The 21,573-nt window shown below is 36.5% G+C and overlaps 1 protein-coding gene across 6 annotated transcripts in view; it reads right to left on the reverse strand.

The window, feature by feature from the left end:
* Patj (PATJ crumbs cell polarity complex component) overlaps positions 1–21,573 on the reverse strand; it is a 342,906-nt gene that overhangs the window by 279,331 nt on the left and 42,002 nt on the right. For all 6 annotated transcript variants that reach the window (XM_048815262.1, XM_048815263.1, XM_048815259.1 and 3 more), the window contains exons 10-14: positions 19,923–20,014; positions 18,493–18,634; positions 13,912–14,058; positions 10,677–10,753; positions 8,340–8,396 (exon numbers count right to left, since the gene is read on the reverse strand). In XM_048815262.1, coding sequence (XP_048671219.1) covers positions 8,340–8,396; positions 10,677–10,753; positions 13,912–14,058; positions 18,493–18,634; positions 19,923–20,014 — 515 coding nt within the window. The remainder of the gene's footprint in view (positions 1–8,339; positions 8,397–10,676; positions 10,754–13,911; positions 14,059–18,492; positions 18,635–19,922; positions 20,015–21,573) is intronic.

Raw genomic sequence — 21,573 nt, forward strand, 5'->3', positions numbered from 1 at the left:
TTTGAGGTGAGACTCAAAAGGATAAAATGAGTCTGCCCTACAAAAAGCCTTCTGGGAGACTGCTTATAGGAGGTGAGTGAAAAAGATAATTACTAAATTTTTTATGTGAATAAATGAGCAGATGGTGGTGACAATCTCTCCATGGAAATAAGTGCCCAAATTACGACAAAGACATGCTGTAGTTATAGAGACACCTTGGCTACTACAGAACAATATGCTACATCGAAATTTAAAAAGATAAGAAGGAAAGTGGTTCCAGTCTCCCCTTCCAGGCTTCCCCACCCAACCTACCCCTCCAACCCATCCTCATCTAGTCATATGGCTAACCCCATCCCCACCTCCAATGGAACACATGAAGTCAGGAACGAGCTAGGGCACTGAGGACTGGCAGAGGCTCACTTCTGGCATCCCTTACCCTCTGGATATGGGGCTGTGCCCTTCTAGGCTACTCCTGCAGATATCTGTGAATACCACATGCTCCCTAGAAAACTTAAACCACAAACAAAACACAAAGGCTTCATCTTCAACCATGCTGAACAAATAAACCAGAAATGATGTTTATGAGATCTGTCAATCTGAAGGAGGCCTACCTAATATTAGTTCTGAATCTAAATTTGAGTGCAGCTGGCTTTCTGAGACATCATGTTACATTGCTGCAGGCTTCTCCGCGGGAGCGGGACTGTTTAATTACCTGTCCCAGCTGCACTTAGCAACTAAACAAATCAACCATTTCATCTCTTTCAGTTGTCCACCCCTTTGGTATTCTGAGTTCTTTGAGAGGGGAAAGTGCTGAAATGACAGGAGTGGGTGCAACAGATGATTGATACCTTCACACACACCCATGTCATGCTTCTTGATGTTTATTCGATGCGCTTCATGAGGGGTCCTACGGAAACTGACAAAGCTAATGAGCAGCAGGATTTTCATGATCCTGATATGACAGGTAAAGGATAGAAGGAAATGCATCCAAAAAGTGTGACCATTGTGTGATTTACTGTCACTGTTGAGATGAGGAAGGTCAACCGAGATCAAGAAAGCTAGAGGTCTTCAACCCAGGAGTAGAAAGACCTGTCATGAAACAAATGGCATCCCATGCATTTCTCTAAAAGCTCTGCTTTTAGGATCCTAAAGTAAGATATCAAAATGCTCATGTGGGAATATAAGTGCTATGGCTTCAGGGGGAGGAAAAACTTCTGGAAAGAAATGCTCCAAAGATGTGTCAGTTGGATGGGGGAGGACTTCCAAAAAAGTTGAACTCAAAATAAGAACACACCCCATAGCGGGTTCTTGCCACACATATACTCCCAGAGTGAAAATATTAAATAGCCATTGTGTTTAATGATTAGGGAGTAACTAATGTTTAAAGACTAGGTGGTTACTAAATTTACCATAAACAAAAAGCAACTTCCCAAGAATGAAGCTAAATGTTTAAAGTAATGATGAGCCACAAGCATAATGGCCACAAAGCTAATTGTGCTCACTCAGAGGTTATTCAAGACAATCAACTAAGCCATTAGAGCTTCATTTATACAGTATTTGTTTTTCTCACTCCTTCTAAAATGTTAATTCTGAATGTTCAAAAAATATGTAGTATGTACTCTGTGGTACAGGATAATGAGAGTTCTCTCAGAATCCTAAACCCAAGGTCACAGGTCAGTTGGCAGTTATCATTTTAGATATTGTTTATGTTATCTTCTTGGCCCACATGATATGGGAGTTTTTGACACCTGATCTAATACTGTACTTGACACTCTCCCACCTCTGCTCATAGTATTTCTTCCACCTGGAATATCACTGCACTTGTTTCTCCAAATCCGTTCTTGAGTATAGTTCAAATGCCATCCTCCCAATATGCCTCCTTCATCTGTCTTAAAGAAGTAGTGTCTATGTCCGTGAAAGTGCATTATGCATTTTAGCAATACAGGCACAGTACTCTCAATGCAATGGGACAAGGAAGAGACCGAAATTCCCTTAGGGGGTCTTACCCAAAACCACAAGAGCAAAATGAATGTGCACTTTGAAAAAGCTCCTTTGATGCTCCTGATAGAGACCTTGCCCAAGTGGGCAACTGCTGCTACTGCCACTTTTGACTCTGTGTGTTGTTCTCTACTTAAAAGAGAGCAGCAGAGTATAAAATTAAGTGCTTGAGAACTGGTTCACAGTGGTTGCCTCTAGGGAAGAGAAAGCAGCAACTGGGATGGGAGAGAAACTTAATTTTCTGCACCTGTATCTTATGAATTTTTTTCTTGTCCACACATTATCGATTAAAAATTAACAAGCGTGGGGAGGGAAAAAGAGTGCAGGTCTAGAAGCTGTATAATCCTTGATTTCTTATCCAATTCTTCCACTTACAAGTTGCATCTGATTTGGGGCAAGTTATTTTACCTGCTTGATGCTTAATTTTCTCATATGAAAAATACGAAGGAGGAAATGCTGCAGACCAACAGAATCATCGTGAAAAATGAAGAACATATATTTAGAGCAAAGACCAAGCCCTGGTGATGGTGTAATGGCAACACTACTGCAGCCCCTGGAGAGTCCTGCACATCCCACAACCTTAAAATTTCATTTTCTTATTACAGAAGGAAAGGGAAAATCACATTTTAAAGTTCTCTGGCTCAGGGAACATAATTCAGGGGAGAAATGAAGTGAAATCTGTCAATTTGTTCTGTCAAAACCAGAGGACAGACCTGCCTGCTATTTCTGCTTCCCATACTGTGCATATTACTAATGCTCATTTGTATTACAATTGATGGCCAGCAGAAAGGTCACAGAATGAGCTTAATGCTCTTCTCTCATAGCACTGTGATTATCTTAATAGTAAACACTTGCCAAGAAAGCATCCCTAAAAGTGCAAGTCTCCCCAGATGCGGGAAAACTGTTCTTGTGTCATGATTAACAGCTTCCTAGAAACCGAACAGCTAATGCTCAAGCCACTGCAAATGGCTTTTGCTTCCTTTTTTCCCACAACTCCACCCACAAGAAAACCTTATCTATGAAGGCAAGCCCATCACACATGAAGATGCTTCTTGAATCTTTAAGAGTGGAGGCTGCAGGGTGGCAATGATCTAAAGACAACCAGACCCTCAGCAGCACCATGAAACATGAACCTCCTCACAAAGGAGTGGCAGAGGCAGATCCTTGGCATAAGATCATGCCATGACACCACATCAAAACATCCACTGCTGTTACCTGGTACAGATCACCATGGCTCTCAGGGCCCTGTGGCACCTGGTCTTCCCCACCAGCCTCATTTAACCACAGAGTGTCCTGAGTCAGGCCCAAACACCCTGAAGCTAACAACTTTCATTCCTCCCACATGCCAGCCCTTCCCCACAACAGGGCGGCTGCACCTGATGCTCACCTGTCCCCAGCTTTTCACATTCTGACCTTTCAAGCCTATGCTCCAAGAAGCTGCCACTCCCCTGTGAGGAGGTTCATGTTTCAAGGCTGTAGCTGGTGCTGCTGAAGGTGGTTATCTTTAGATCATTGCCACCCTGCAGCCTCCACTCTTAAAGATTCAAGGAGCATCTTCATGTGTGATGGGCTTGCCTTCATAGACAAGGTTTTCTTATTTTCCAAGCAGCTTTCCCTGACTCCCTCTCCAAAGTATCCTCCCCTAAAAAAGATAACTACATGGGAGAAGGTAGGATAGAAGTCACTAGAGGCATGGAAGGGGAGAGGACAGTGACAGGGTGGATAATGGGTACAGTTAGAGGGATAGAAGTAGGTCCAATGTACTATTACACAATAGGATACCTACAGTTTATTACACATTTCAAATAAACAGAGAAGAGTTTAAATGGTCCCAATTCATAGAAATGATAATATTTGAGATGGAAATACTGAGTATTCTGATTTGATCATTACATATTATGTACACTTATCAAGTTTTAATACTGTGCACTATAAATAAGCACAAATGTCAATTAAAAATTAAATATAAAAATACTATTCAGTAATAAAAATGAATAAACATCATACATGCAAAAAGTAAAACAAAAATTACAGAGAATTATAAGACCTATTTTCAATGTTCCTCATCCCCACTGTTCATCATGTCTTACAATATATGTTCCATGGAGAAAATTGAATTAAAATTAGAATTTTTGAAAAACAAAATAATAATAATAATAAAGTGGTCTTCTCCAGTTATGTTCTGTTCACCCTGTTAATTCATTTGTAGAACATCTCAAGGCATTAATAAGTTTATTATGCAGTTATCTTTCAATTGTCTATTACTATGTCTCTACCCAAACCCAGAATCCAAGCAAGGTCTTACTATGTTTCACTCCTCAGCACAATGTTTGGCAAATAGTAGGAGCTCAGTAACTATTTCAGAAGTAAATGAAAACACTAATAGTCCACTCTCTGCTGCTATACAGTTGTATAATTTGGGGCTAGTCATTCAACCTGTGCAACTTTTAGCATTCTCTTCTGTGAAATGGTTGTGATTGGCTACACTTAGGGAGAAAATAAGAAGTTACTGACTTATGACCTAAACTTCCAATTACAAGGGGATTTGAAAAATTATAGGGCTGAGGATGTAGCTTAGTGGTAGACAAACTGCCTAGCATGCGGAAGGCCCTGAGTTCAAGCCCTAGCGCCACCAAATTAAATGTGTGTGTGTGTGTGTGTGTGTGTGTGTGTGTGTGTGTGTGTATATGACTTACCAAAATGAAGAATTATTCTACGGACATTTTCAGTTGAGAAATTAATGTAGGAAAATGTATGAAAACATTATATACCCCTTCTCTCTCATATGCCTGTTAAACAAAGGAAGAGTATACTGGCTACAAACATATATACAAGTAATAATGAAATATGAAAGGAAGAAAATAAAATATGGGTGATTCTCTTCCCGTGTGTGGGGGAGAAGCTTCTGCCAAAACAAAATTTCAATTCAATAATTAGATGTTTTAAAATAGCACATTAAAAGAAGCGGGGGCGGGAGCTGAGGCTATAGCTCAGTGGTAAAGTGTTTGCCTCGCATGTGTGAGGCACTGGGTTCAATCCTCAGCACCACATAAAAAGAAATAAAGATACTGTGTGTTCAACTACAAGTAAATAAATATTTATAAAGAAAGAATCAAAGAAAAAAAAAGGGGCTTTGAAAAGTCTAAAAAGGACTAGAGGTATAACTCTAGGAAACAAAATCTCCATTTATTGGCCATTTCTGATGTGCTATCTCTGCCCTATATTAACTAAGGCACATATCACATGTGTTTATTTATTTTTTATTTTTTAATTAACTTTTTAAATTTATACATGACAGCAGAATGCATTACAATTCTTATTACACATATAGAGCACAATTTTTCATATCTCTGGTTGTATACTAAGTATATTCACACCAATTTGTGTCTTCATATGTGTACTTTGGATTATTACATGTATTTATATTTAATCTTCTGCAACACAGGTATTATTATTCATACTATTTAAAAGAAAAATTAGGCAAGATTTCACCTAGTATTTCCTCAAATGTCATCTTAATGAGGCCTTGCAAACTTACCCCACTCCTGAATTCCCTGTCTCTACGACACATGTCACCAACACTAAGCAACTTATTTATTTTCGATCTCCCCCAATGAAATAAATTCCACAAAGCAGAGATTCCCCCCCACCACCCCCCTTGCTTTGTTCTCTTCTGGAATCCCAAATGCGCAGAAGAAGACTTGACACAGAGTAGACTATTTGATGAGTGGGTGAATGAATGAATGAATGAACAGCTGAATGTACTGGAACACTTCACAAGGGGGTTCTGAAGCTCTGTTCATCTCCTCCCCACCCTATACACCAGCACTACTGAATACAAATCTGTATACTGCATAGAGGCTGCTCAGGAAAGAAGACACAGTGAGTAAAGCTAGCAGTAGGCAATGAGGGAAGACAAGACAGAAGAATACCTCCTGCCGGAACAGAGAGAGAATCACGTTCTTGAGAAGTGAACACCAAGTCAGTGTGCTTATTGTCCTTTCTCACATATCATGAAATATGATGATATTGGTCACCATGGCTTTGAACATGCATAAAAGAACAGATAACAAAACCTGTACCATATGATGAACTGAGCCTAATCCAGGACACGTTTTCTGGCCAAGGACAACTCCCAAAAGTCTACAGCCATATGGCACAGGAGGTTGAAAAGCAAATCTGGAAACCTCTGAAAAGCAATATAAAGTTTCCAGCAGCCCCACAGTGCTGAAGAGATGGGATCGGAAAGGTGGTCCTACTGGGTTGAGGGGACCAGTAACACCCCCTGCACTGACCTGGAATTCCTGGAAGGCAATATCCTAAAAATGAGGGAAAACAGAAAGAGTCTGAACCCTCCCAGAACTGCCCCTGCCTCCTCACTGAGAGGGTGGCCCACCAGCATAAATAACCCCCCATTTATCTACAGATAGAGTGAGACATCTCTGGACAGAGAAAGCTAACATCAGCGGAAGCCCTGAACCCCTCTGTAGTTGTCATTCATAATGTTGGACATTCAAATTATGGCATGATGAGAAAGACAACCAAAAACCAATAACAAGAGAAAACACCAAAGAGTAGAAAACAGATCAAAAATTCACCTGGATATTTGAATTAAAGTCCTTAGAATCTATGATTAATATGTTCAAGAACTAGAAGATGGCAAATATAGTTGCTGTTGTTGTTTTCACATTGAGAATTTCACTTCAAAATTTTACTCTAAAATGGAAAATCCAAAATAGAAAAATAACTAAAATTAAGCATTCTGTAGATGGGTGTTTACAAGTAGAATAGGCACAGGAAACCCAGTAAACCAGAAGACAGTTATATAGAAACTTTCTAATATCTGAATTTAGTATAAATTAAAAACTAATTTTAGGGCTAAACATCAATTGATTTCTATGGTAAAGACAAGAATAAAAATAAAACCAACAAGGGGCAAGTGGTAAAACACTGCAGTGTGCACATGGCCCTGGGTTTGATCCCCAGAGTCATAAAAATAAATAACAGCCTACTATGTGCTTACAAATATTCTAGATGCATTCTTATGCAAATCATAAAGCAACTAATAACATTAATAACCTATTGATAGTCCTATTTTACATGCACAACTGAGATACAGAATTTAAATAATTTTCCAAAATCACCTAGCTATCAAACTCTGGGTGACTAGGATTTGAACTCAGGCAGTTTGGTTTCAGGACTCAAGTAAATGTTCAACCATATTATAGTAATTAAGAGCAATTGAAGTTTGAAGAGGTATTCAATTTCTTCCTGTTATTTTGAATTAAATCTCCCTGAACATCTTTAGATGGAATTATTTAATCAATGACTGATCTAATATAAAGATGACTTGGCAAATAATTTAAAACTAACTACAACGTGAGCCATGTTGCTTTTACATTGTGCATCTAAGGAAAGCTTGGTCAGTTGGTCAAAACAGTCATAACAAGTGGCTCAAAATATAGGAAAACTTAGAAGGAAAGAAATAATCTCCAGTGTCAGCCTTGAAAATACAAACCAAAGAGATAAGAGCACATGTAACAAAATTATGAAAGAAAAATATTCATCACAAATATACAAAGGCAGAAACAGTAGAACTATCTAAAGAGATACTCCACTTCTTTGAAAACCCAGATAGGGCCCTGAAAAATCCATGCTGAGTACTGCATCTGACTGCAGAGTTTAAGGTGGGCTCACCTTTTATCTCTCATGTGGAATTACAAAATGTTTTTTGAAACTATTCTGGCAGGAAAATCTTGCCTTGCATATCATTTGCTGAGAAAGCCACCAGGAAGTTTTCTCCAGGTTTAATTGCCCTGGCTCTTGACTATCTACATCTGAAACTATAAAATTGATTTATATAAAGTGAGAGAATACTAAAAAAAAAAAAAAGAGTCAAAAAAAATCTGTCAAAGTTACCTTCCCACATTTTGCCATTAAAAATAAAGATAACAAAAAATGTTTTTGAGTTCAAGAACAACCACTGCCTGTACTCAGAAGATGAACATCTGGACCTGAGGCTTTTTTAAAGTCTATGTTCCTGGACTTGATTTTCATGAAACATTATTCAAAAGACTTCTTATGATACTTGAAAAGCTGACATTCTCTGTTACTTGTACTACCTCTCAGGTGGGCCAGAGAGTCACACCTGGGTGTATGGCTTCTAAAAGTGGCTGAGGGATCTCACTCTCCCAGGCATATCCAACCATCACCTTTCATAGCAATGAGAACCCATGACAATTCCAGAAAACATCTATGACTAAGTTTTGGAAACTGCAGGTCACACAGTTTCTTCAGCAAGAATTTAGAGAAGGTTCTTCACGACTATAAGAGACTGGTAACATTCAAAATATAGTGCTTACCTTTGAATACTTCTGTAACTCAGCATCATCAGCAATCTGTGTGTCCAAAGTAGCAACCTAAATTTCAAAGAAAAATATTTCCATATTTGTCAAAGCACAAATTTATTTCTTCATAGGTTTTCTGAAAACATCTGCAAAACCTATAATATGTTGACCACTCCATCTGAAAACCTCTGTCCTGTATTTCCGAAATCACATATGTATAGAACTTAATATAAAATTGTTATATTTTTGTTCAATATTAATCTTTTTTCCTAAATTACCCAAAAGTTAAAGGAAGGGTAGAGGCAAATATATATAATTGTCTCTCACTTATCTGCTGGGGATTAGTTCCAGGACTTCCAAGAATACCAAAATCCAAAGTCCCTTACATAAAATGGTATAGTATTTGCATATAATCTAGGAATATACTCACATACACCCTTTAAGTCATCTCTAGATTAATCGTAATACATAATATAATGTAACTGTTGTATAAATGGTTCTTATGTGTTTAGGAAATGACAAGAAAACAAAGTACAGATGCAAATTGTTTTCAATATTTTTGATCCACAATTGGTTGAAAAGAATGTGGAATCTACAAACATGTAATCAACAGATACAGAGAGCTGACTCTACCATTTTTAAAAATCCTCGATCCCTAAAATGTTAATATAATCCTTCATTATATTGAATCCATAAAAATTATACTCTTTTGACAAAAGCAAGAGCATGGCTATTTTTACTTTCAAAGTTGGTTCTTAAAATTTGCAAGGTCAGTAAAGTCAGGCAAATTTGGTAAAAAAGAGAGTCTGACTTTTTATAACAAGCTCAAGTCACTTCCCCAGGAGAAATAGCTGGCAAAGGCACAAACAGAAAGATCTGGTCACTTGTGGGAAATGTGGGGAATACTTAAAGCTTTAAATCCTGGCCTAAAACTATTGTTCTGAGTTTCAGTGGTGGACATCCAGAGAAGCAAATTCCTTGCAAGCAGAAGTACTTCATAGACGATTTGCATCTGTAAGTTGTTAATAAAATATGCTGCATCTGGAGGGAGGGGATAAGTTAAACAATGATCCAACTAAAGCTTCTAAAAGTACATTTCAGATAAGTAGACCCTTGAAGAAAATAAGAAATAGTAGACTATGTGCATTCATTCATCCATCTTGCCTGGCTTCCTCTTTTTGCCCCTCATTTCTCAGAACAAGAAGCCAACAAGTGAATAAGCTGTCACTTTAAAGTTCCAACTTTAATTTCCGTCTCCTCTTTTTAATCCCTCGGTTATGACTTCACCATAGAATCAATAAAATCTGGAAGGTAGTTATGAGGAGGATAAAATTTTAACAAACAAAAGCCTATCACAATATTGGCCATTGGTGAATACTGGTAAACCACATTCTTTCGAATAACAAACTACTAAGGATAGGGGGTAAAAGGCCATTTGCTAGGTGGTAGGCTAATGACAGGATTCTCAGTCTGTGGAGTAGAGAAGCAACAGTTATGAGAACTGACAAACAAGCACAAAATTAGCAAAGGCAGTTTAAGTGTGAACCATTTGGACTCATCTTAATGACACTGGAAATTTCCTGACAATAGCAACTGGATTTTCAAAACCAAGAGAAAAAGAGTCTCCAGGAAGTATTAATGATAAACATATGTAAGAAAATGTGAATGACAATAGAAATTTAAAATAATATTTGATTACTACCGCATTTGTAAACCTTGCCTGGGCTTTTCTAACACCACTTTCATCTGGATTCATATGGGGAAATGTAACCAATCCCTTACTGGATGAACCTAATAACAGGTGAAAGGAAGCCTAATGGACCACTGGCACTATAAACTTATACCTCACCTAAATTACTTCCTGTTCTTCTAAATACATTTGATAATTATTCTTTCATTTTTCTCATAAAACTGTAAGATTCTTTGTGAAACATAGGACTAATATCCACAGTCCCTTTCGGTGTACAATAAAACAAACAATCATAAAAGCAATCATAAAAATGCCAACAATTTTAAGCAGCTGATCCAGGTATTTAAAGGCGAGGCCTCTCTCTCCTAATATTTTTCTGCCTATTGTCAACTTAAATGATTTCAACATGAACTAAGTGTCTACTAATCGTAACTGAAGCTTATGTACAGTCCTTAACTATTTTATATAGCTTAAAATGATAAAATTAAAAAAGAAGGAAAGGGGAAAACAATCAATTGATCCAATAGAGTACAAGGCAGGATAAAAAAAAAATTAAGGCAGGCTAGTTATTATTTGGCTCTCCCATTTTTTTCAATTGTAGTGTTAGGAGCTTGACATGAAATGAGACCTTGAATGTTTTTTATTAGAGGATTTTAACATACCATTACTTCATAATCAGGGCCCAGTAGGTTTTCCCATCTGGATTTCAGCTCATTTTCTGGAGTGTTTGGGACTCTTTCTGGACATTTAAAAAAAAAAAAAAAAGAACGTTAAAGCTACTGTGAGCCAAACACACTTAACTACTAAATTCTTCAACAAAAGCACAGTTTCAGTAAGTAAAGGGGAAATGAATAAAAAGGAAAATGCATTAACTTAGGTCCACTAGGAAAAGTAAATCAGAGGTAACTTATAAGACTAATGTTAATGTAAAGACCAGCTGTGACAAAATTGTGACGGGGCTTTTGTTGTTAAGGAATATCTTGAAGGAAAGAGGAAATGATGAGTTATAAGTGAAATTTGAATTATACAGAGTTTATATGTAAACATTCTATAGTTTAACAGTAAAATGCATCTGGCTTTGTTTTATTTGTTTATGGCATACAAGGATTTAATTTAAAGGTTTATCGTTCCAAAATAGTGCCATTCCTCCTACCCACTGGAAAAATAAAAGCTCATTGAGACATCTTTACAATCCAGTGTACCAACACAATACAAGCAGGCTCCCACCTCTGCAGATGGATACACAGGCTTGTCTGGTCTGACTCCAAGCTGTATGAGTTTTAAAGAACACAACCTTTGGTCTGACACCAGTCTTCTGTCCCTGTTATTAGGATCTGTGTATCTTTATGATTTGCTTGATGTAATATTGCCTTTCTTGCCTCGGTAAGATCATTTGAAAGTGCTAAGACAGATTTTAAGTGTCTTGCCTGTCCTCCATGTGGTCTTAGCCAGATGCTCAGAGCAGTTTGTAGTCTGAATAACATCGACCAGAAAAAAAGCCCATGTGCAAAAACTACAATTTTAACTTATATTCACATTAATAACAAATAACGAAAAAACTTCCACCTTCTTTCTTTAAGTTAAACTCTCAATTTGGTCATAAGCTTAGACCAGTTACAGAACACTTATCACAACTGACATGACCATCTGCCTAAAATCAGACGTCATATGCAGCATCAGCTCTTTCAGTCTTCAGCACAGACAGCTCATCTCAGGTGCATGTGATGCTTGATCACATAACACAAATCATTAAGTAAAACAGGCTAACCTCAGAAACCAGGGTCTAAGACTAATGAACACTAGAGAACTTGAATTAACAGACATACAAAAGAACATCCATGAAATAACTAAATTAACTGACTGATATGCTAGATTACATTTAGGCAATAACCAAAGATCCTATTAAAAACAAGATATCAAATTCACTTGGGCTTTGCACATTTGTGTCTGTGTGTGCCTGTTAACATTTCCTTAAGAAATTCTAGGAGTTCTTTAGAAATTTTTAAGAGAGTTCTAGCATCTTGCCTGATAAGTTACGTTCCAGGCATTAATTTCTTATGTGTAAATGAATCTGAATAAAAATCTGCAATGTACTGTCTGAATTCTAAGCCTAAAAACATGATAGTTAGATGACAGTTCATACACATATATAAAATAATGTTGATATTTTACCAATAATTTTTTTGACTTTCCACCTTTCAATTATATAATAAAAACACAGTTATGCTTTATAAGGCACAGCATGAAGGACTACATGTCAGAGGAAAGAGATTAATTTACTTTCAGGAGCTGAATAAATTCTAGGCTACACAAAATGATCAAACAAATGATTAACATGACTATCTTAAACAATTATTCCAAAAGCAAAAAAGAAAATTAACTTTATAATAGTTAGAAGATCTGAGTTTTACTACCGAGTTAAAATTGTTCATATGCATGAAGAAAAAAATGTAGTGAAGTTGATACAAAAAGCATGAATAGCCTAGAACAGTGGCTCACACCTGTAATTCTAGCAACTTAAAAGGTCAAAGTAGGAAAAACGCAAATTCAAAGCCAGCCTCAGCAACTTAGAGAGGCCTTAAGCAACTTAGCAAGACTGTCTCAAAAAAAAAAAAAACTAAATAGGGTTGGTGATGTGGTTCAGTGGTTAAGCACCCACACCCTGAGTTCAATCCCTAGTACCAAACCAAAAAAAAAAAAAAGCACATATAAAATACATCTAGCCAGTGTGATGGCCTAAGCTGGAAATTCAAGAGACTCAGGAGACTGAGGTAGAATGATCACAAGTTCAAGGCCAACCTCAGCAACTTAATGAGACCCTGTCTTAAAATAGAAAATAAAATGAACTATGAGTATAACTTAATGGTAAAGCATCCCTGGGTTCAGGCCCAATACCAAATATGTAAATCTGTTTGTTTATTTGTTTATTTATTTCTAACTTCAGAATGTATTTTACTTTCACCTGACATCTCACTAAAAATAATCTGAGCTCAACTGAATTAAAATAGCAAGGATTAACTACTATTTACCTAGGTCAAAAATAAGAAAGGTAGGTTTTCAAATCAGGAACTTTTTTTTTTTTTAACTTAAATGAGGGGCCAACTCCCTCCTTGAGGCCATTCTTTCATGAGGCAAGACAAAGCTAAAATGTCTCTGGAAAATGGATAGTGATAAGTGTTCCAAGGTGCTTCACTCAGTTGACAAGGCTTTTCCTGAGCATCTGTGTGTGGGAAACTGGATGAAGCTGTGACTCCATATCTATGCAGAATATTGTCGACTGTCATAGCTGACGTATCAAAGTACAAAGCCAAAGGAAGAAGTGCAGAGCAATTAAAAGGAAAATCAACAAGTAAATATATAGCATCCTGGAACTTTGATGCAATATAAAAATATACACATTATTGACTGGGATTGTGGCTCAATGGTAGAGGACTTGCCTAGCACATGTGAGGCACTGGGTTCGATTCTCAGCACTGCATATAAATAAATAAAATACAGTTCCACTGACAACTAAAAAAATATTAAAATATATATACATTTACACATTATTAATTTTTATGGTGAAAGGGAAACACTGCTACATGTATAGATAGCTATAATCTAGGAATATTCATCAATGCTAATATACAAGCTAAAGTACGCAATAATTAAAAATGCTAAGAACAAGATAAAAAACAGTCATTACATACTAACAAATACGCACTCAAAATTAATGGAATTAACAGATTAAACAAGAACATGCTTGGTCCCCTACTGCCACAAACATTAAGATTTTGATATGAATACCCCATTTTAAATCTTCAAAATGTCTATGATTACTCAGATGAACTATAAAGAGAGGAAGTGGTTAACAAATGAAAAAGTCAAAGTGCTCTGAAATAAATGCTTTGGGCCTACCCAATTTTTCTAAGGCTTGTATACTGTCCTTTTTTTGATTATCCATTCTTTCTTCAATTTCCTCATCTTCTGCATCCAAATTAGTTTCTGTTTCCACTGCTCCAGTTATAAAGAGAGCTGGTGATTTGGGTGGTTCTACAACAGTTCCTAAAACAAGAACAGAGACTTGAATCGCCAGTAGCTGAGATGCGTATTTAAGTAAACATAGGTCACTCCTATTCTCCCTTTTCAAAACTTCATTAAGGCCATCTCAGGTAACTTATACCTTTAATTTCTTTAACCTAAAATGCCATGTGTAATAATCAAGAGATTCCAAAAGTAAACTTGTTGATAGTATTAAAAGAAAAAGGAATGAAGCAACGTAAAAGAAAAGAAAGGTGAAGTCCATGACAAAGCAAGGGCAGATGATCTTCAATACAGCTTTAGAATAGGAGAAATGTCAAGGCTTGATGCTCTTGCTGTTGTGGTAGGTAGGAAAAAAGATATGCATAATAAGCTAAACCAATTACTCTGGGCTCCACTAGGTTCTAGCATGTAACCACCATATGTATAACAGATTTATTAACTGCAAGGGACTGGGAGGGAATTCCCCTGGGTGCAGACCATTCCTCTCTCTTTACTCAGCTAAGTAAAGTACTAGGAGCAATCCAAAGTCATCAGAAAGTCACTATGTCTCTCAAATATAAGAAAAGTTGAACAAGTTTCATAATAGTTTATTTTGAAAAGAACTGTACATTATTTATAAAGTATTCTTATTAAAATGTTTAGCCTGAATATCATTCTGACCTAACTTCTTCTTCATTTGTTCCATAGAGCTGTCAAACATTGCCAATGCTGACTATATTTCAAATTGTCATGGTGGGATATTGGGAAAAATATATTTTTTTTTCCATAGTGGTTGTACTAATTTACAAATCTCACCAAGAGTAAAAAAGTGGTTTTTTTCTCCCACATCTTCTCTAGCACTTACTATTGTTTGTAATCTTGATGGCTTGCCATTATAACTGGAGTGAGAGGCAATCTCAGAGCTTAGTTTTGATTTCAATTTGCAATAATCTTGCTGAGGGTAAATCTCATTGGCTATGATATTGCTACTGCACAAAGCTAGCTCTTTTTTTCTTCCAAGTATTTTACTGGTATAATAAAATTATACGTAACAGATTCATTATTACATATTTATAAATAATACAATATAAAATATAATTTGGTCAATATAGTCCCTAGTATCTCCCCTTTTCCTTCCCCTGGTCTCTCTCCTCTCCTCTACTGGTGGTCTCTCTTCTATTTTCATGAGAATCACCCCCGCTCCATTTTTTTTTCATTTTCTCTAACTTCCATGAGAGAAAATACAACCCTTGACTTTCTGAGCTTAGCTTATTTCATTTAACGTAACAGTCTCAAGTTCCATTTTCCTTCAAATGATTTAAATTTATTCTTCTTTGTGGCTAATAAAATTCCATGTGTTTAGATATCACATTTTCTTCATCCATTCACCCACTGATGGACACCTAGACTGGTTTCATGCTTTGGCTATTGTGAATTGCGCTACTAGCTTGGGTATGCATGTATCTCTACAATTCTTCAGGATAAATACCAAGGAGTGGTATAGCTAGGTCATGTGTGGTTCCATGCTTAATCTTTTGAGAAGCCACCATGCTGATTTTCCATAGTGGTTATAGTAATTTATAAATCCCACCAAGAGTTTAAAAAAAGTGTTTTTTCCCTCCCACATCCTTTCCAGCCCTTATTATTGTTTGTAATCTTGATGGCTTGCCATTCTAACTGGAGTCGTAGTTCCTTAACTATGTAACTCCTAACTCAAAGGAAACACAGGTAGAACAAATTAAATAACACCACAAGGAAACAAATTCAGAATGTGGCATTCTAGTGACATGTGGACTAATCCCTTCAACAGGTCTATGCCAGAGAAGAGGGGAGGGAAGGAAATAGTACTGGAGACTGAAATGGAGAAAACTATTATATGCATTTCTAAATATGTCAAAACAAACCCCACTATTATGCATAACTAATGCACTATTTTTTTTAATTTTAATAAAAGGTTAGGCTATGGGGGTGGAGGTGAATTCTTCTAGATTAATGACCGCCCCCCCAAAAAAATGACAAATGCAATGAATACAATGCATGACTGGGCCTTGGTTTGTGGCAGTTTTTTGGGAAACTGGAGTTGGGAAGGAGTAGAAAATGAAAGTGTAAAAGACAGTTTCAGGAAATTTGGAATTTCAAGCACATATTGAGTATTTGATATTAGGAATTACTATTAATTTCCTTTAGTGTGATAAAAATATATAAGAAAATGTCCTTATTTTTATAAGATAGACTAAAGTTTATAAAGTGTCATCATGTCTACAACTCACACTGATATGGTTCAGCGTAAAAAAGGTAACTAGATAAAGAAATACGACAAAACAGTAACCATGGATCTAAATAGTGTGTTCTGTGAAACTCATTATATTATTATTTTTCTGTTTGTTTAAAATTTTTTTAACAATAAAAAGTTAAAAAATACAGCCAGTTAAAAGTTCCTATGAGGGGCTGGGGATATGGCTCAAGCGGTAGCACGCTCGCCTGGCATGTGCCGAGGGGGGGCGCTGGGTTCGATCCTCAGCACCACATAAAAATAATGATGTGTCCACTGAAAACTGAAAAATAAATATTAAAAATCTCTCTCTCTCTCTCTCTCTCCCCTCTTAAAAAAAAGTTTCTATGATCTTAACATGAAACTTTAAGCACTATATTTTATTTTTTAGATAATGAATCCATTCATATCCACAAATGCACAGCCAACTACTAGAATAAGAAATGCCAGCCGGGTACGGTGGCACACGCCCATAATCCCAGTGGCTCTGGAGGCCGGGAAGGAGTGCAAGGCCCTAAGCAACTCAGGGAGACCCTGTCTCTCAATTAAATACAAAAAAGGGTTGGGGATGTGACTCAGTTGTTGAGTGCCCCTGGGTTCAATTCCTGGTACAAAAAAAAAAAAAAAAGCCAACCATTCATTGCAACATTATTCACAGTAACCACCAGGTATAAATAACATAAGTGTACATTAAAAATAAATACACAGGTATGAAAAATTGTGCTCTATATGTGTAATATGAATTGTAATGCATTCTGCTGTCATATATAACAAATTAGAAAAAAAATTTTAAATGACTATTTAAAAAAAGAATAAATACATTTAAAAATGTAGTACAAACAATGGAACATTATTCAGTCTTAAAAAAGTAATTGGGCTGGGGCTGTAGCTCAGTGGCAGAGTGCTCGCCTAGCATGTGTGAGGCATTGGATTTGATCCTCAGCACCACAAATAAAATAAAGGCATTCTGTCCATCTACAACTACAAAAAAATTTTGAAAAAAAAGAAAGCAATTCTGTCACATGCTGCATATAGCATGGTGAAACTTGATGACATTACACAAAGTGAAATGGTGAAATGAGCCCATGGTAGAAGAACAAATGCCACAGGATTCTTCTTGCTTATGTGAGGTAGCTAAGCAAAGTTATAGAAATGGAAAACAGAATGGTGGTTGCCAAGGACTGAAGAGGGAGAAACAGGGATTTATTTAATGGGTATGCAGTTTTGATTATGTGACAGAAAAGTTCTGAAGATCTCCTGCACACAATGTGCAATAGAGTTAACAATACTGTCCTGTATAATTAAAAATTTGTTCGGAGGGTGAATTTAATGCTAAGTGTTTGTTACCACAATTTTTCTTAAAAAATGCCAATCAGAGCTGCTAGTATAGCTGGGGAAAAGTGTTATACACCACCAAATTTTACAATACAAAGTAGTATGATTGTATGCCTCTAGGAGTAAACAAATAGGTACAGGAATGCATATTGAAGGTATATGAAGCATAGCAATTTAGAGGAAAACAGTGGTGACCAGGCACAGTAACACATGCTTATAATCACAGGGACTCAGAGGCTGTCAGGAGGATCAGGAATTCTAGGGCAGCCTGTGTAATTCAGCAAAACCTGGACTCAAAATAAAAAATAAAAAGGGCTGGAGATGTGACTCAGTGGTTAAAGTCCCCTTGGGTTCAATTCCCAGTAATGGGGGTGGGGAGGAAGGGAAAAAAGAGGAAAGGAAAAAGGAAAGGAAGGAAGGAAGGAAGAGAGGGAGGGAGGAAAAGCAGGAGGAGGAGGAGAAAAGAGGAAAAATAAAAATAATAAAAAAACCTGAAGTTTGTAAAATGTCAAAGTATTAGACAAGTTGAGTGGCTCCCTGTTTAATTTTGATAAAGAGTGTCAAAGCTTTATTTTTCAAATACAAACAGTAAATGAAATTTAGAAGCTCTTTGGATTCCCATCTCTATTTTAAAGAAGCTCAAAGAGCTTAGTGCATATCAAGATTTGTGTCCTAATATTTGGATTGACACATTATAATAAGCACATAAACCACTTCTTCAAGGTACAAACAAGCTGATTCATTTCTCCATCACTGCATTACTCAAAGTGGACAATTTTTCCTACTCGAACTCACAGAAAAATTTCCATAACTTTGCTATTCTTCAAACCTAGACTCCATGAGGAATGAGGGATGCCAACATTATTTACCTCTGTCTGTAGGCCGTTCCAGGAGAGAAGCAGATGATGGCGCTTTCCTGCGAACTAGGGTTAGGTGTACCAACTGCCCTGCATTTCGTAACACTTCAACAACGTCGTGATTTGCAAAACCCTGAATATTTACACCATCAACCTAAAACATTAATGGACTGATTAAACAGAGGTTTCAAATTAGCTGCTATTTTTAATCCTGGCAAAGTTGAATAATACAAAGCAATTCATGTTATCCTAATTTATACTAAACCTTAAAAGTACTTTTGAATAAAGAAGTAAAACAGGCTGACAAACTTTTACACACACTAAAAAGCAAATTCAAATTTGTACTCCTAAATCACACATTTTAACTAATAGCCTGAGAGGTAGAGGGTTTTATTCTCTGACATTATTCAAAATTCAAAATTCCATAAAGGATGGTCAGTTGTTACACATAGCTCAAGATGTGTTAATAAAAGTCATTATTATCAAAATCAAAGACATTATCTAATACTTCATCTTTCTATGTTATCACTGTAATATTTCCCAAAGAAACACACTGATGTCCCTCCATTAGGTCTTCTAATGTTCTGAAAAAGTATATGCAAAAATGGTATTCTTCATCAAAGTCAAGCCCAACTCCACAATTCTGAAGTTCATCAGGACCATGAGGCCTTCTCTTTCAATGTTCTGCACCTTGGCCAAACCTTTACTTATTTATCCTCGTATTTTCTCAAAGCATCTGTTACTGCCGGCCTCCAGACTCTGGAAATCACCAAGACACTTCCAAAGCCCATTAATGTAAAAGCCAAGAGCCAGAAAAGGTGCTTCCTTAGATGGACTGAAGACAAAAATTCAAATCATACCTTCCAGCATTTGTTTCCATGTAAATCACTGTGTGTGTGTGCCGGTGTGTGTATGTGTACAAATACGAAAAATATATATTGACAATTTATTTCCTATTAAATGGAGAAAGAAATTTTAGTAAAAGGTTATATTCTCAAATATATAAAAATTTTAATTTTGGGTGTACTCAAAATTACTGTTAGTAGCAAAACTAGTTTCACAAAAAGATGAAAAGAGCTGGCTAGTGGCCTATTAATTGTATATAAAATGAATAATTTTTAAAAACACAGAAATACTTGAAAAGCATTTCCTAGGATAATGCTAAAACATCTTTCAAATATTCTGACTACTCACAAGCATACATCCAAACATTTGTGTGATTCTCCCCTATCAATATGGTTAGTGAATTGTGTTTTTACTGGCTGTGGGAAAAAAAGTTAAATTTAAGGCCATAAGAGGTCAACTTAATAAGACTTCACTGTACTAGTAAACTTCATTTTTTCAAAACCTTAGGAAACTAGATTAAGTCATTCTCTCAAAGATATAAAGATCAACATTTTTTTCAACTTGATTCGAATCTAAATAAGAGGTCAGTTACTTACAGCAACTATTTTGTCATTCTCTTGGATTTGGCCATTGTAGTATGCAGCACTGCCAGGTATTATACTTTTCACATAAATCCCTGAAGCTTCCCCTGAAGGTACACAGCCATATGGAAAAAGAAGAAAGCTCTAATTAGGCCTTGATTGCAAAATTCACATCAAGAGGTTAATTAGCTGAAGAGGCTGACTGGAGGTTTGATAAATACTATTTTGAACACAAGCAGAGAAATTGATGGATTATTTCAAACTGTCACCATCACAAGTGACCCGAATTCAAAATGATTTGACTGATGACTACTCTTCTGGAAAAATAATCAGTAATGGAACCTTGATGAAATGCGCTTGAGTCTAAGCTGGAATTCAGGAGAGCCCAGGGTAAGTCTTGGTCCATCTCCATTCTCACTGCTGACTTGGCATGAGGCATCGTCATTTTTCACCAACACTGTGACAATGGTCTCCTAACAGGTCTTCCTACCTATGCTTAGTTGGTTCATTGCTCATGTAAGCTATCCAAACACAGAAGAAAGAAAAGTATTCATGCTCTTTACGAAACCAAACCAGAATGAGCTCAGAACATGAAATAATCCTTATACCATAAAATAAAACAAAGGCTAGATAAAAAGAAGGGAAACTAGGGGAAAAAAAAACATGGCTTGGACTAATTTTGTATTTATTTATTAATTTTCAAATGAACTCAAAACATTGCTTATTGAAGAAAAATACACATCTGTGGATTCCTGCCGCAGTCCGGCTGCAGCAAAATAACCAGGGGGTGACGAACAACTTGTGTACATTGATACAGCAGGAGTGGGAGCCGTTTATTGTAGGACAACAGAGGTATTTATACATTCCAAACAGCTTATCTTAATTAAATAAACTCGATACAGCAGTCAACCAATAAGGAATCTCCACACTTAATGGCTCGCTGGCATTACTTCACAAACCACTCCCTCTGGCAAAATGCCAGGCGCCATCCAGACTTGTTTACAGACTCTAACAGATTCCCACTGCCTACTAATATATGAATTTCACAGAATTACATTCAAGGACCTCCTGATAAACTTATTTTTCGATGTCATCTCTACTATATCCCTTTAAAAAAAATGTCTACACACACCAGATTCTGACATTCCATCAAAAACTAAGTTCTGTCATAATTTTATATTTTCTCTCATTTAATTTTTCCATCCTGTCAACCTCATCCCTTTCATCAAAATCTTCCTTTTTAACTCCTAGCTCAAATACCTCTTTCTTTGTGAATTCTCCATTTCCCTTCATCAAACTGAATCTTTCATCTGCTATACCATGACAATTTGCTCATATCTCTACTAAAACATACATTTCAGTTATCCTCAAACATTTAAAGTTTTATTTTATTTTTTTATTTGAGACAGAGTCTCACTACCTTGTCTAGGTTGTTCTCAAACTCCTGGTCAAGTGATCTCACTGCTTCCACCTCTGAAGTGGCTGGGACTTCAGGACTACCCTATAGAACTAAACAAGGGTTGCCTAAAAAGTCCAATAAATAGAATACAGTAAAACTTATTTTTTAAGATTACCTGCATGAAAAGCATGATGAGTTTTAAATGGTCTAGTTCTTTTGATTCACCTGCCCACCTTCCCCAAAACACACAATTTCAAAAACTTCTTT

The sequence above is a fragment of the Marmota marmota genome, unplaced genomic scaffold (genome assembly GCF_001458135.2).
Source record: "Marmota marmota marmota unplaced genomic scaffold, marMar, whole genome shotgun sequence".
Lineage (NCBI taxonomy): Eukaryota > Metazoa > Chordata > Mammalia > Rodentia > Sciuridae > Marmota > Marmota marmota.